The sequence below is a fragment of the Pseudochaenichthys georgianus genome, chromosome 21, assembly GCF_902827115.2.
Source record: "Pseudochaenichthys georgianus chromosome 21, fPseGeo1.2, whole genome shotgun sequence".
NCBI classification, from domain to species: Eukaryota; Metazoa; Chordata; class Actinopteri; order Perciformes; family Channichthyidae; genus Pseudochaenichthys; species Pseudochaenichthys georgianus.
The window spans coordinates 38102223-38115316 of NC_047523.1; the positions used below are offsets into that span (position 1 = coordinate 38102223).

General features: G+C 40.0%; 1 protein-coding gene across 1 annotated transcript in view; it reads right to left on the reverse strand.

Annotated features, from left to right (window-relative positions):
- Positions 1-13094, reverse strand: part of LOC117466655 (nebulin-like) — a 110318-nt gene that overhangs the window by 1390 nt on the left and 95834 nt on the right. Inside the window, 10 exon segments of the mRNA XM_071207100.1 lie at positions 562-665; positions 1908-2048; positions 2217-2309; positions 2587-2773; positions 5444-5551; positions 5938-6030; positions 10261-10353; positions 11311-11403; positions 11677-11769; positions 12410-12502. Of these exon segments, the coding sequence (XP_071063201.1) occupies positions 562-665; positions 1908-2048; positions 2217-2309; positions 2587-2773; positions 5444-5551; positions 5938-6030; positions 10261-10353; positions 11311-11403; positions 11677-11769; positions 12410-12502 (1098 nt within the window).

Below are 13094 nucleotides of genomic sequence, written 5' to 3' on the forward strand. Positions count from 1 at the left end.
GAACGAGCTTAAGTTTCACTTTCTATTGCATGATAAAGCCCAGGGCAACACCTTCGTCACACTTGTTGCCACTTGTTTGTACCATTTTCAGGCGATTTATAATCTGTTCTAGAAAAACGATGTGTTTTGGGATATTTGTGGAGTTAGGTGGTCCGCGAGTGTTTTTTTATTGGTTAAGTGTCCTTGGTTAGAAAAAGTTTGAGAAACACTGGTCTAAAGAGACCTTGAATGTGCACATGTCTGTCTGCAGCGTGTTATTGAGCATAGGGTCTTGTATGTGATTGTATAAGGTCCAAAAGGTATCGTGCTGTGTAAACTCAAAAGAAGTGCATAAAACCTGTGAGATTCTGTTATGCTTTAGACAGACACACAGACTCTTGGCGGACTTGACGCAAGTATTCTGGCTCTCATACTGTTGCACGACAATATAATAGTTCCTCCAATCAGCAGTGTGTCTGTGGTTCTGTGTTGTTATATCTTGTTATGTCTTGAGTGTCTAAAGTTTCGGATCCATGATACAAGCAACGTATTGATCCATTAAGTAGTGAGTGTGTCACTGACCCCGGTGGTGGAGGGGTGAGAGGGGACGGAGGAGACGGTGGTCTGCTGGGTGGCGACTGAGGAAGACCTCTGCTGGAGCTCCACTGTCTTAGCATGCTGGTAACCTGAAGGAAACAAAGGGACACACACGGTTTACATAATCACCAGAGATGTTAAAGTACACACATCCTTTACTCAAGTAGAAGTACAGAAACTCGTGTTTAAAAATACTCTGGTGAAAGTAGAAGTACTGACTAAACTTCTTTACTCAAGTGAAAGTAAAGAGGCTTTGAAGTGTACTTCAGTAAGAAGTACCCATAGCTAGCAGCTGTTTTAAAGAGTACCTGACCTCCCTTTATATCAATAGAACAATAATGTCATTGTTAGCGAATGAATGTTTCCATGGTGACCAACGGCAACATGACAACGTTTCCATTGGTCCCTCTTCTTTAGAGAAGACCAGGAAGTGATGGATACACGGATCGTGTTCCAACCAATAGGCACGCAATGACTCTAAAGAATAACGATCACGCACCAAACACACATTCAGACTAAAGGAACCAGCTGTTTGGGAAATGAGAGAAGTAGAAAGTTCAGGTATTTGAGTTCAACATGTAAGAAGTAGAAAGTACAGGTATTTGAGTTCAACATGTGAGAAGTAGAAAGTACAGGTATTTGAGTTCAACATGTAAGAAGTAGAAAGTTCAGGTATTTGAGTTCAACATGTAAGAAGTAGAAAGTACAGGTATTTGAGTTCAACATGTGAGAAGTAGAAAGTACAGGTATTTGAGTTCAACATGTGAGAAGTAGAAAGTACAGGTATTTGTGTTCAACATGTAAGAAGTAGAAAGTACATGTATTTGTGTTCAACATGTGAGAAGTAGAAAGTACAGGTATTTGAGTTCAACATGTGAGAAGTAGAAAGTACAGGTATTTGAGTTCAACATGTAAGAAGTAGAAAGTACATGTATTTGTGTTCAACATGTAAGAAGTAGAAAGTTCAGGTATTTGTGTTCAACATGTGAGAAGTAGAAAGTACAGGTATTTGAGTTCAACATGTAAGAAGTAGAAAGTACATGTATTTGTGTTCAACATGTAAGAAGTAGAAAGTTCAGGTATTTGAGTTCAACATGTGAGAAGTAGAAAGTTCAGGTATTTGTGTTCAACATGTGAGAAGTAGAAAGTTCAGGTATTTGTGTTCAACATGTGAGAAGTAGAAAGTACAGGTATTTGTGTTCAACATGTGAGAAGTCAAAGTAAAAAGTCGTCAGAAAAATGAGAAGTGGAGTAAAGTACTGACTCCAGAAAAGTGTTTGGTAAAAATACTCTGTCTTCAGTAATGTTGGGTTTTAATCTGGAGCATTTACCCGTGGAGGAGGCCATGAAGCCGTTGCTGTAGAGGGACAAGTGGTGTTCAGGGTCCTGGGAAACTTCAGACTTCTCGTCAGCGAGGCCGCTCAGAGCGCTGGTGGAGCGGGAGTGCTCCTTACTGCGGCGCTGAGCATGCACTGAACAACATCAGAGGTAAGATGGATACAGTTCATAAGATTTTGTAAAATAATGAATTCAATAAGATCAGGTTTAACATTTACCTCATACTAGCCACGGCTGGAACGCATCACTTTGAATCTGTTTAATCTCTTTTAACATTGTATTAAAAAGGGTTTTCCTCTCACCTGACATCATGTGCAGACTCCTGGACTGGATGTTGTCCTCGGCCGGGTCGTAGTCGAACACAGAGCCGGGGTTTGTGCGCCAGACACGCAGATCTGAGAGCAGACAGTCACATGTAAAGATTTACAATCACACATTTCAATATGTGGCTTTAGATATTTCTCAGTCTTTGTATGTGCGCCGGTTTCTCATTATTAACTTTGCAGAAAATTAATGAAAAGCTCTTAGAAAAAAGAATGTCTTCTACAAAGCATGTGATTGACCTTTCTTTCACTATTCGTACATAGTTCAAATATCTTGTAGTTTATAGTATGGTTTTCTCTTTCTTGACAGTGTGTGTGTGTGTGTGTGTGTGTGTGTGTGTTCGTGTACCGGTGGTGGTCTCCTGGTCGTGCTCGATGGTCCTCCTCCTCTCCATCTCCACCACTTTCCTGGTGATGCCGCGGTAGTTGATGTCGCTGAACTCCTGCGTGTTCTTCTTCACGCGTTCAGTCGTCAGGTCGGTGCTGGTGGGGGTGAAGCTGCCCTTACTCTTCTCAAAGTCCTCGTGGTATCTCACCTGGAAGAGGAACACACAGTTAAGAGTAACAGACGGGAGATATTTGTTAGAGCAGCAACTGTGTTTTAATCCGCTGCGGAAAATAGTCCTTAACAGATTCAATATTGACCACTGTTTGTTCCAAAAACGTTTCATATCACGCTTGTAGAAACGCACAATGTTACGTGGTGATCGTTGTGAAACTACGGTTGAGTTAAGGCAACAAAAGTACTTGGTTACGGTTAAAAAAAAAAGTAAAACAATCAAGATATTGACGACTAAAAGTTAGCGTTAGGTTCCTGACATTTCTGAGCCATATAAACCTGGGAAATGAGGGCATGCCCCGGTGGAGGGATCTACTGACTGGTAGGGATGATCATCAACAGCTGAGAGACGGACTGTAAACATTGTTAGTTGTGGTCTTTCGTTAATATTTGTTGACAAGGAAAATACTAAAGAACACCAGCTTTATCCTCTATGAGAAAACATAAATAATAGGAATGAAAGAGGACGTCATATCATGCTGATGTTCAGGTGTATATCAGTGTGTAGTGTCTCTACTTTAAAGAGTCCTCTCCTGCTGATGTTCAGGTGTATATCAGTATGTAGTGTCTCTACTTTAAAGAGTCCTCTCCTGCTGATGTTCAGGTGTATATCAGTATGTAGTGTCTCTACTTTAAAGAGTCCTCTCCTGCTGATGTTCAGGTGTATATCAGTATGTAGTGTCTCTACTTTAAAGAGTCCTCTCCTGCTGATGTTCAGGTGTATATCAGTATGTAGTGTCTCTACTTTAAAGAGTCCTCTCCTGCTGATGTTCAGGTGTATATTAGTATGTAGTGTCTCTACTTTAAAGAGTCCTCTCCTGCTGATGTTCAGGTGTACATCAGTATCTAGTGTCTCTACTTTAAAGAGTCCTCTCCTGCTGATGTTCAGGTGTATATTAGTATGTAGTGTCTCTACTTTAAAGAGTCCTCTCCTGCTGATGTTCAGGTGTACATCAGTATGTAGTGTCTCTACTTTAAAGAGTCCTCTCCTGCTGATGTTCAGGTGTATATCAGTATGTAGTGTCTCTACTTTAAAGAGTCCTCTCCTGCTGATGTTCAGGTGTATATCAGTATGTAGTGCCTCTACTTTAAAGAGTCCTCTCCTGCTGATGTTCAGGTGTATATTAGTATGTAGTGTCTCTACTTTAAAGAGTCCTCTCCTGCTGATGTTCAGGTGTACATCAGTATGTAGTGTCTCTACTTTAAAGAGTCCTCTCCTGCTGATGTTCAGGTGTATATTAGTATGTAGTGTCTCTACTTTAAAGAGTCCTCTCCTGCTGATGTTCAGGTGTACATCAGTATGTAGTGTCTCTACTTTAAAGAGTCCTCTCCTGCTGATGTTCAGGTGTATATCAGTATGTAGTGTCTCTACTTTAAAGAGTCCTCTCCTGCTGATGTTCAGGTGTATATCAGTATGTAGAGTCTCTACTTTAAAGAGTCCTCTCCTGCTGATGTTCAGGTGTATATTAGTATGTAGTGTCTCTACTTTAAAGAGTCCTCTCCTGCTGATGTTCAGGTGTACATCAGTATGTAGTGTCTCTACTTTAAAGAGTCCTCTCCTGCTGATGTTCAGGTGTATATCAGTATGTAGTGTCTCTACTTTAAAGAGTCCTCTCCTGCTGATGTTCAGGTGTATATCAGTATGTAGTGTCTCTACTTTAAAGAGTCCTCTCCTGCTGATGTTCAGGTGTATATCAGTATGTAGTGTCTCTACTTTAAAGAGTCCTCTCCTGCTGATGTTCAGGTGTATATCAGTATGTAGTGTATCTACTTTAAAGAGTCCTCTCCTGCTGATGTTCAGGTGTATATCAGTATGTAGTGTATCTACTTTAAAGAGTCCTCTCCTGCTGATGTTCAGGTGTATATCAGTATTTAGTGTCTCTACATGTCTCCAGGCTTTAATGTTCAAAAAGCTCTTTATTCTTCTCATACTGTCTGTGCTGCAGCACCTCTTTTCACCCTCTGTCTGAAACCAGAGCCCAGTCTGCTCTGATTGGTTAGCTGGCTGGCTCTGTTGTGATTGGTCAACCGCTTAGAGATGTCCCGCCCCTTAGCCTATCACGTACAATATGTTGGAGCCAACAAAAGCTTGAGTGTTACATAGTGGTGTCAACATGAATGGGGGACTGTGGGATTTTAGCCTTTGCAGACCATTTACATGCACAAAAACCAGAGATGGCAAAAGTACACACATCCTTTACTCAAGTAGAAGTACAAATATACTCTGGTAAAAGTAGAAGTACTGACTAAACTTCTTTACTCAAGTAAAAGTAAAGAAGTATGGGCTTTGAAATGTACTTAAGTAAAAGTACCCATAACTCTGTGTCCTTGGGCAAGACACATGTCTGATATGTGTAGTTTGTAATGTTAGCGCTTTGAGCATTCGGAAAAGCGCTTGAATAAATTTAATGAAATGCAGATTCAAACTAAAGTAACCAGCCTGTTTGGAAAATGTAAGAAGAAGAAAGTACAGGTATTTGTGTTCAAAATGTAACAAGTAAAAGTGGTCAGAAAAATAAGTAGTGGAGTAAAGTACTGATACCAGAAAAATGTACTTAAGTAGAGTAACGAAGTATTTGTACTCCACTACTTCCCACCTCTGACAAAAACCTATCCAACACACAACAGGAAAGAGACAATATCTTACCCCTGAAATCATGCGCTGGCTCTCCTTGGCACGCCTCATCTCAGGCGTGTCCAGAACGAAGGCGGCCTTGCCCTGGACCTGCTTACGGAAACTGTCAGAGTACAGAACCTGGAGGAGCAGAGGACACACAGTGAGCGGCTGCAGCCTGACACCATCACACGTTAGCCGTTAGCACAGCACAGAGGGTGTGGTCAGAGAGACAAGCACAGAGCTGGCAGAAGGAGGTTACACTACTGGGAAATCAGACGGATGAATTAGGATGAAGGATTAACAGAAAACAGGATGACATCCCAATCTTCAGGAGAGGACAAGATGAAGTGCAGTAGTTTTAACAACAGGAAAGGTTAGCACAGCAGCGATGATGTGCACACTATTTGAAGAGAGAGAGAATTAATACAATTAACTAGAGCCGGGAGACAAGTCAGTTAGAAAAGGGTTAACGTGGGGAGAACATATTGAAAGTAGAATATGTTCTCGGGTGGTTCTGGAGGTACCGAGCTAATGTTCTCTTGGTTCCTTTTGACTCGCTCCATCTCTGGGGTACACACCACAGGCGTTCCCTTGGCTGAACTGTCTTTATACAACACCTACAGGACAGAAGCACAGAGGCAAATCAAACACACTGAAACACACACAGTACACACACCTACAGGACTGCTTTCATAGACTTGGATTTACAAAAAACAGAAAACACGGACAAAGCAGTTTAAAGGCCCCCTATTTCACTGTTTTTCATCAACATATCACAGGTCTCAGATATATACAGAGCCTGTCTCTGATTGGCTGAAACACCAAACAGATCATTGCAGCATTACCCATAATCCCCTCTGTTTCAGCCCTGTTTCCAAAGTGCTGATTCTCTGTCTGTTACTTTAGATGAAAGTAAGGAGCCCCTCCCCACGCCCCTCTGAGAGAGACTTGGTTACAAAGAACTCAATGGTGCTCTAGAGGACATTCAGGTGATAAGGGGGGGGGGGGGGGGGTTACCTTGGCTGCTGATTGGCTGATGGTTACACAAGACAACACATCGTTATGACATCATAAAGTGACCAAAATCTGATCAGCTCATTTTCAGACAGGTTTTTATAGAAATGGATCAAAAAGAGAGAGAATCTTTGTTCCTGAAACATTCAGAGTCTCTTTCCACAGAGGGGACACATGTATGGAGCTATTTCAGGGTCATAAGTTTTGATCATTCAAAAAAAATACAATTTATTTGAAAGTTCAAGTTTTTATCCTGAACTTTGAAAAATAGTATTTGAAAAGTATTCCAAATAAAAATAAGTATTTGAAATAATTGTTCAGGTTGAATATTATTTTGATTCAGTTCAGCAATTTTTTGGAATAAAATATTTATTTTCAGATTTCACTTTTATACATATTTTGATATTTGAATCCTTGTTTTTTTCAGTTGCAAATTTTTCGTTTTCAGATTCAAAACAACTATTTTTTCAGTTTCAAATCTTGTTTTTCAGGTTTCACATTGCTTTTCACCTTCAGATCGTTTTTCACCTTCAGATCGTTTTTCACCTTCAGATCGTTTTTCACCTTCAGATCGTTTTTCGATTTCAGATTGTTTTTTTTCGCTTTCAGATCTTTTTTTTTCGCTTTCAGACTTTTGGCCATGATGTTGCTTGGGGGGGCGGGGCTTAGCAAAGAGTAGTTTGGCTTCCTGAGTGACAGGCCTCCCTCTGTCATGTTGCCTTCATGGATGTTTTGAGTATTGAGTTATATTTCTCGCGCTACCTAACGAAAACGAAAAATGTGCAACTGAAAAAAACAAGGATTCAAATATCAAAATATGTATAAAAGTGAAATCTGAAAATAAATATTTTATTCCAAAAAATTGCTGAACTGAATCAAAATAATATTCAACCTGAAAAATTATTTCAAATACTTATTTTTATCTTGAATACATCATTGTATTTTTCAAAGTTCAGGATAAAAACTTGAACTTTCAAATCAATTGTATTTTTTTTGAATGATCAAAACTTATGACCCTGAAATAGCTCCATACACATGTTGAGAAGAGACGTGGAGAAGAGGGGACACATGTTGATGTAGAAGAAATACACTCCTTACAATTCAGCAGGAGATTTAGTTTGTCGTTAGCCGTGAAGTAGAAACACACTCTGCAGAAAGAAAAGCTCGGCCGTGTGTTAGAAGATATGGTCAATGGGGGAGGGGCGTCATAAACAACAGAGGGGTTGATGGAAGAAGGTTACAAGATGGAGGGAAAATGAATAGATGGGTGAAAATGAAAGGATGCATTGGGGTAAAGTACTCAGAGCTTGTACTTGATTAAAAGTAGAAGTACTCAGAGCTTGTACTTGATTAAAAGTAGAAGTACTCAGAGCTTGTACTTGATTAAAAGTAGAAGTACTCAGAGCTTGTACTTGATTAAAAGTAGGCTAGAAGTACTCAGAGCTTGTACTTGATTACAAGTAGAAGTACTCAGAGCTTGTACTTGAGTAAAAGTGGAAGTACTCAGAGCTTGTACTTGATTAAAAGTAGAAGTACTCAGAGCTTGTACTTGATTAAAAGTAGAAGTACTCAGAGCTTGTACTTGATTAAAAGTAGAAGTACTCAGAGCTTGTACTTGAGTAAAAGTAGAAGTACTCAGAGCTTGTACTTGAGTAAAAGTGGAAGTACTCAGAGCTTGTACTTGATTAAAAGTAGAAGTACTCAGATCTTGTTCTTGAATAAAAGTAGAAGTATTCAGAGCTTGTACTTGAGTACAACTAGAAGTACTCAGAGCTTGTACTTTAGTAAAAGTAGAAGTATTCAGACTTTGTACTTGAGTAAAAGTAGAAGTACTCAGAGCTTGTACTTGAATAAAAGTAGAAGTACTCAGATCTTGTTCTTGAATAAAAGTAGAAGTACTCAGAGCTTGTACTTGAGTAAAAGTACTCAGAGCTTGTACTTGATTAAAAGTAGAAGTACTCAGAGCTTGTACTTGATTAAAAGTAGAAGTACTCAGAGTTTGTACTTGATTAAAAGTAGGCTAGAAGTACTCGGAGCTTGTACTTGATTACAAGTAGAAGTACTCAGAGCTTGTACTTGAGTAAAAGTGGAAGTACTCAGAGCTTGTACTTGATTAAAAGTAGAAGTACTCAGAGCTTGTACTTGATTAAAAGTAGAAGTACTCAGAGCTTGTACTTGAGTAAAAGTAGAAGTACTCAGAGCTTGTACTTGAGTAAAAGTAGAAGTACTCAGAGCTTGTACTTGAGTAAAAGTGGAAGTACTCAGAGCTTGTACTTGATTAAAAGTAGAAGTACTCAGATCTTGTTCTTGAATAAAAGTAGAAGTACTCAGAGCTTGTACTTGAGTACAAGTAGAAGTACTCAGAGCTTGTACTTTAGTAAAAGTAGAAGTACTCAGACTTTGTACTTGAGTAAAAGTAGAAGTACTCAGAGCTTGTACTTGAATAAAAGTAGAAGTACTCAGAGCTTGTACTTGAGTAAAAGTACTCAGAGCTTGTACTTTAGTAAAAGTAGAAGTACTCAGACTTTGTACTTGAGTAAAAGTAGAAGTACTCAGACTTTGTACTTGAATAAAAGTAGAAGTACTCAGATCTTGTTCTTGAATAAAAGTAGATGTACTCAGAGCTTGTACTTGAGTACAAGTAGAAGTACTCAGAGCTTGTACTTGATTAAAAGTAGAAGTACTCAGAGCTTGGACTTGAGTAAAAGTAGAAGTACTCAGAGCTTGTACTTTAGTAAAAGTAGAAGTACTCAGACTTTTCACTTGAGTAAAAGTAGAAGTACTCAGATCTTGTACTCGAGTAAAAGTAGAAGTACTCAGACTTTGTACTTGAGTAAAAGTAGAAGTACTCAGACTTTGTACTTGAATAAAAGTAGAAGTACTCAGATCTTGTTCTTGAATAAAAGTAGAAGTACTCAGAGCTTGTACTTGAGTACAAGTAGAATTACTCAGAGCTTGTACTTGATTAAAAGTAGAAGTACTCAGAGCTTGTACTTGAGTAAAAGTAGAAGTACTCAGAGCTTGTACTTTAGTAAAAGTAGAAGTACTCAGACTTTGCACTTGAGTAAAAGTAGAAGTACTCAGATCTTGTACTTGAGTAAAAGTAAAAGTACTCAGATCTTGTACTCGAGTAAAAGTAGAAGTACTCAGATCTTGTTCTTGAGTAAAAGTAGAAGTACTCAGATCTTGTATTGAGTAAAAGTAGAAGTACCAGAGTGTAGGAATACTCTGTTACAGTAAAAGTCCTGCATTCAAAATGTCCCTCAAGTAAAAGTAGAAAAGCATTCTCATCTAAATATAGTGAAAATAGCGACAGTAAAAGTAGTCGTTGTGCAGATTGGTCCATTTCAGAATAATACATATGATATGTTTTATAATGATTGATCATGAAAGTGTTATCAAAGCTGGTAAACGTGCAGCTAGTTTGAATGACTTTGTAGACTGCAGGGTAGCTGGTGGATTTACTCCAGGTGGAACTAAAGTCTGATTTAACACTTGATTATATTTCACAGCATTCATCCAGATCTGTAGAGTAACTGAAGGTATTAAATACATGTAGTGGAGTCGAAGTACAACATTTACCTCTGAACTGTAGTGAACTAAAAGTACAAATTAGCATAACATAGAAATACTCAAGTAAAGTGCAAGTACCTCAGTACAGTACTTGAGTAAATGTACTTTAAGCCACTGGGAAACGATGACTAGGATGAAGATGGGGGTGATGGGAGGGGGGGGGGGGGGGGAGCAGATGATGGGAATTATCAATGAGCACTACTATCCACTCTCAACCGTTAGGAGCACACGTGGTTCGGGTTTTTTTTGTTTTCTGCTACCGAGCTGATGTTCCTCTGGGTTTCTCGGACCCTCTTCACCTCGGGGAGGTCCGATATCGCCGTGCCTTGACCCAGAGTGTCCTTGTATTTAATCTACCCAACACACAGTGAGGGTAGAGTGGAGGAGAAAGTGACAAGGTCAGAAAGAGACAATTACAGGAGACAAAACACAGCACTGCAGACAGGAAGCACGGATCAACGCACACTTGTTTTAACGCCCTGAGAAGTGGTGGGAGGAAGTACTCAGATCTGGTACTTCAGTCAAAGTAGAAGTACTCAGATCTGGTACTTCAGTAAAAGTAGAAGTACTCAGATCTGGTACTTCATTAAAGTAGAAGTACTCAAATCTGGTACTTCAGTAAAAGTAGAAGTACTCAGATCTGGTACTTCATTAAAGTAGAAATACTCAGATCTGGTACTTCAGTAAAAGTAGAAGTACTCAGATCTGGTACTTCAGTAAAAGTAGAAGTACTCAGATCTGGTACTTCAGTAAAAGTAGAAGTACTCAGATCTGGTACTTCAGTAAAAGTAGAAGTACTCAGATCTGGTACTTCAGTAAAAGTAGAAGTACCTGTGTAGGAATACTCTGTTACAAGTCAAAGTCCTGCATTCAAAATGATACTCAAGTAAAAGTACAAAAGTATTAGCATCAAAATATAATTAAAGTACCAAAAGTAAAAGTTCTCATTCTGCAGATTGGTCCATTTCAGAATAATACATATGATATGTTTTGATTGATGTGATATTGTACATTTTACTAAGTCTTATTTGAGTGTTGATTATATTTCACATCAATCCAAAGTAGAAGTACAAAGTGACAAAACATTTAAATACTCAAGAAAAGTGCCTCAAAGTGTACTTAAGGAAATCTACTGAGTTACTTTCCTCCACTGGAAATGAAGAAGCAGGTTATGCGTGGAGTTCAGCCGACCCCACGACGGGTTTAATACGAACATTACACTTCTGAGATGTAAGGGGAGTTTGTTATGACGGTGTTTAAAGAGATGAAGGATGAGGGGCGGATGGAGGCAGGGCCACTCGGAGGAGTACCGTGCTAATGTTGTGCTGATTGCGTTTAACCCTCTCCATCTCGGGGGTCTCTGATACTGACGTGCCTTGCTCCACTCCTGTTTTGTATTGAATCTTTGAAATGAGACACAGAGAGAGTCACACATGGTGGTTACACACTCAAAGGCAGGTTAGGTTACATTTAGGAGGAAATACTGGATGTTAACGTAAGAACTCCAGGGAAAGGATTTATTTAGGGGACAAATGGTGGGAAATTATGTTTTTGTCGTCAACCGAAGTTGGCAGACATGAGGAGTGAGATGGAGGGGGGGGACCAGACTTAGACTAGGAGAGGGGGTTTAAGGGGAAGGGGATAAGATAAGGGTCCTTGAAGTCCTGCTCCTCTACCAAGCTGATATTCTTCTGGGTTTCTCGGACCCGCTTCACCTCGGGCAGATCTGGTATGGACGTGCCGTGACCCAAAGAGTCCTTGTACTGAATCTGCCCATTGCAAAAGTTACACAGACACAGAGTGAGACGGGGACAAACACACACAAGAAACAAAACACGTCTGACGTCACATGAAACACGAGAGCACAGAGAAAGTCACAACATGGTGGCAACACACTCAAAGGAAGGCGGGGTGTTACTTTCAGGACGAGGGAATGCCACACAATCAGGATTTAAAATAGAATTTGAAGAAATGGGAGAGGGGGCAAAATGCTTTTTCTGGAGATATGAACTCAAGATAAAGTCTTCAATCAAAGTTGGTAAGAAGGAGTGATTTATCGAACTTAGTAAAGACGGCGGAGGGGAAAGTAGGACTAAAGAAAGGGTTTTCTAGACTTGTAGACATCTGAAGAGGTCAGAGGGGGTTTGGGGAATGATTTTAAGGGGATAAGATAAGGGCCGTTGAAGTCCTTCTCCTCTACCAAGCTGATATTCGTCTGGGTTTCTCGGACCCTCTTCACCTCGGGCAGATCAGAGGGTCCTTGTACTGAATCTGCCCATTGCAACAGTTACAGACGGAGACACACAAACACGACAGGTCTGACATCTAAGAGCTGAGGAGAGTTGTTATGCTGTCTGAGGGAGACAAAGGGTGAGGAAGAGGGGGAGGCAGGGCCACTCGGAGGAGTACCGTGCTAATGTTGTGCTGATTGCGTTTAACCCTCTCCATCTCGGGGGTCTCTGATACGGACGTGCCTTGTTCCACTCCTGTTTTGTATTGAATCTTTAAAAGGAGACACAGAGAGAGTCACACATGGTGGTTACACACTCAAAGGCAGGTTAGGTTTTACTTTAAGGGGGTAAGAAAGGCCTTAAGAAAGTAGTTATAATCCTAAAGCTCCAGGGAAATGCAGATGTGTTTTAGAAGACATGAAGAAGTGGGCTTTATGGAAAAATGAATTCAAGATTAAGTTGGGAAAAACTAGGGATTTGTGAAACTTAGTGAGGATGGAGGAGGGGAAACCAGGACTACATAACGAGGAGGGTACTGTTTCCTAGCCTTTTAGACTACAAGGAGATGATATTAAGGGGATAAGATAAGGGTCGCTGAGGTAACACAGACACAGAGTAAGACGGAGACGAACAAACACAACACTTCTGACATCTAAGAGAGCGTAGGGAGAGTTGTTATGGCCTGGTGTTTGAGGGAGATAAAGGCATAGGCGGATTTTGCGGGGGGGGCAGGGGGGGCATTGCCCACCCTAGTGGCTGAAATATGTTACAGCATTACTACGTTGAAAACTGTTCCAATACAAATATTTCATATATCAATATTTTAATAAGATAGGACACTGGTTCATAATATTGTAACGTGT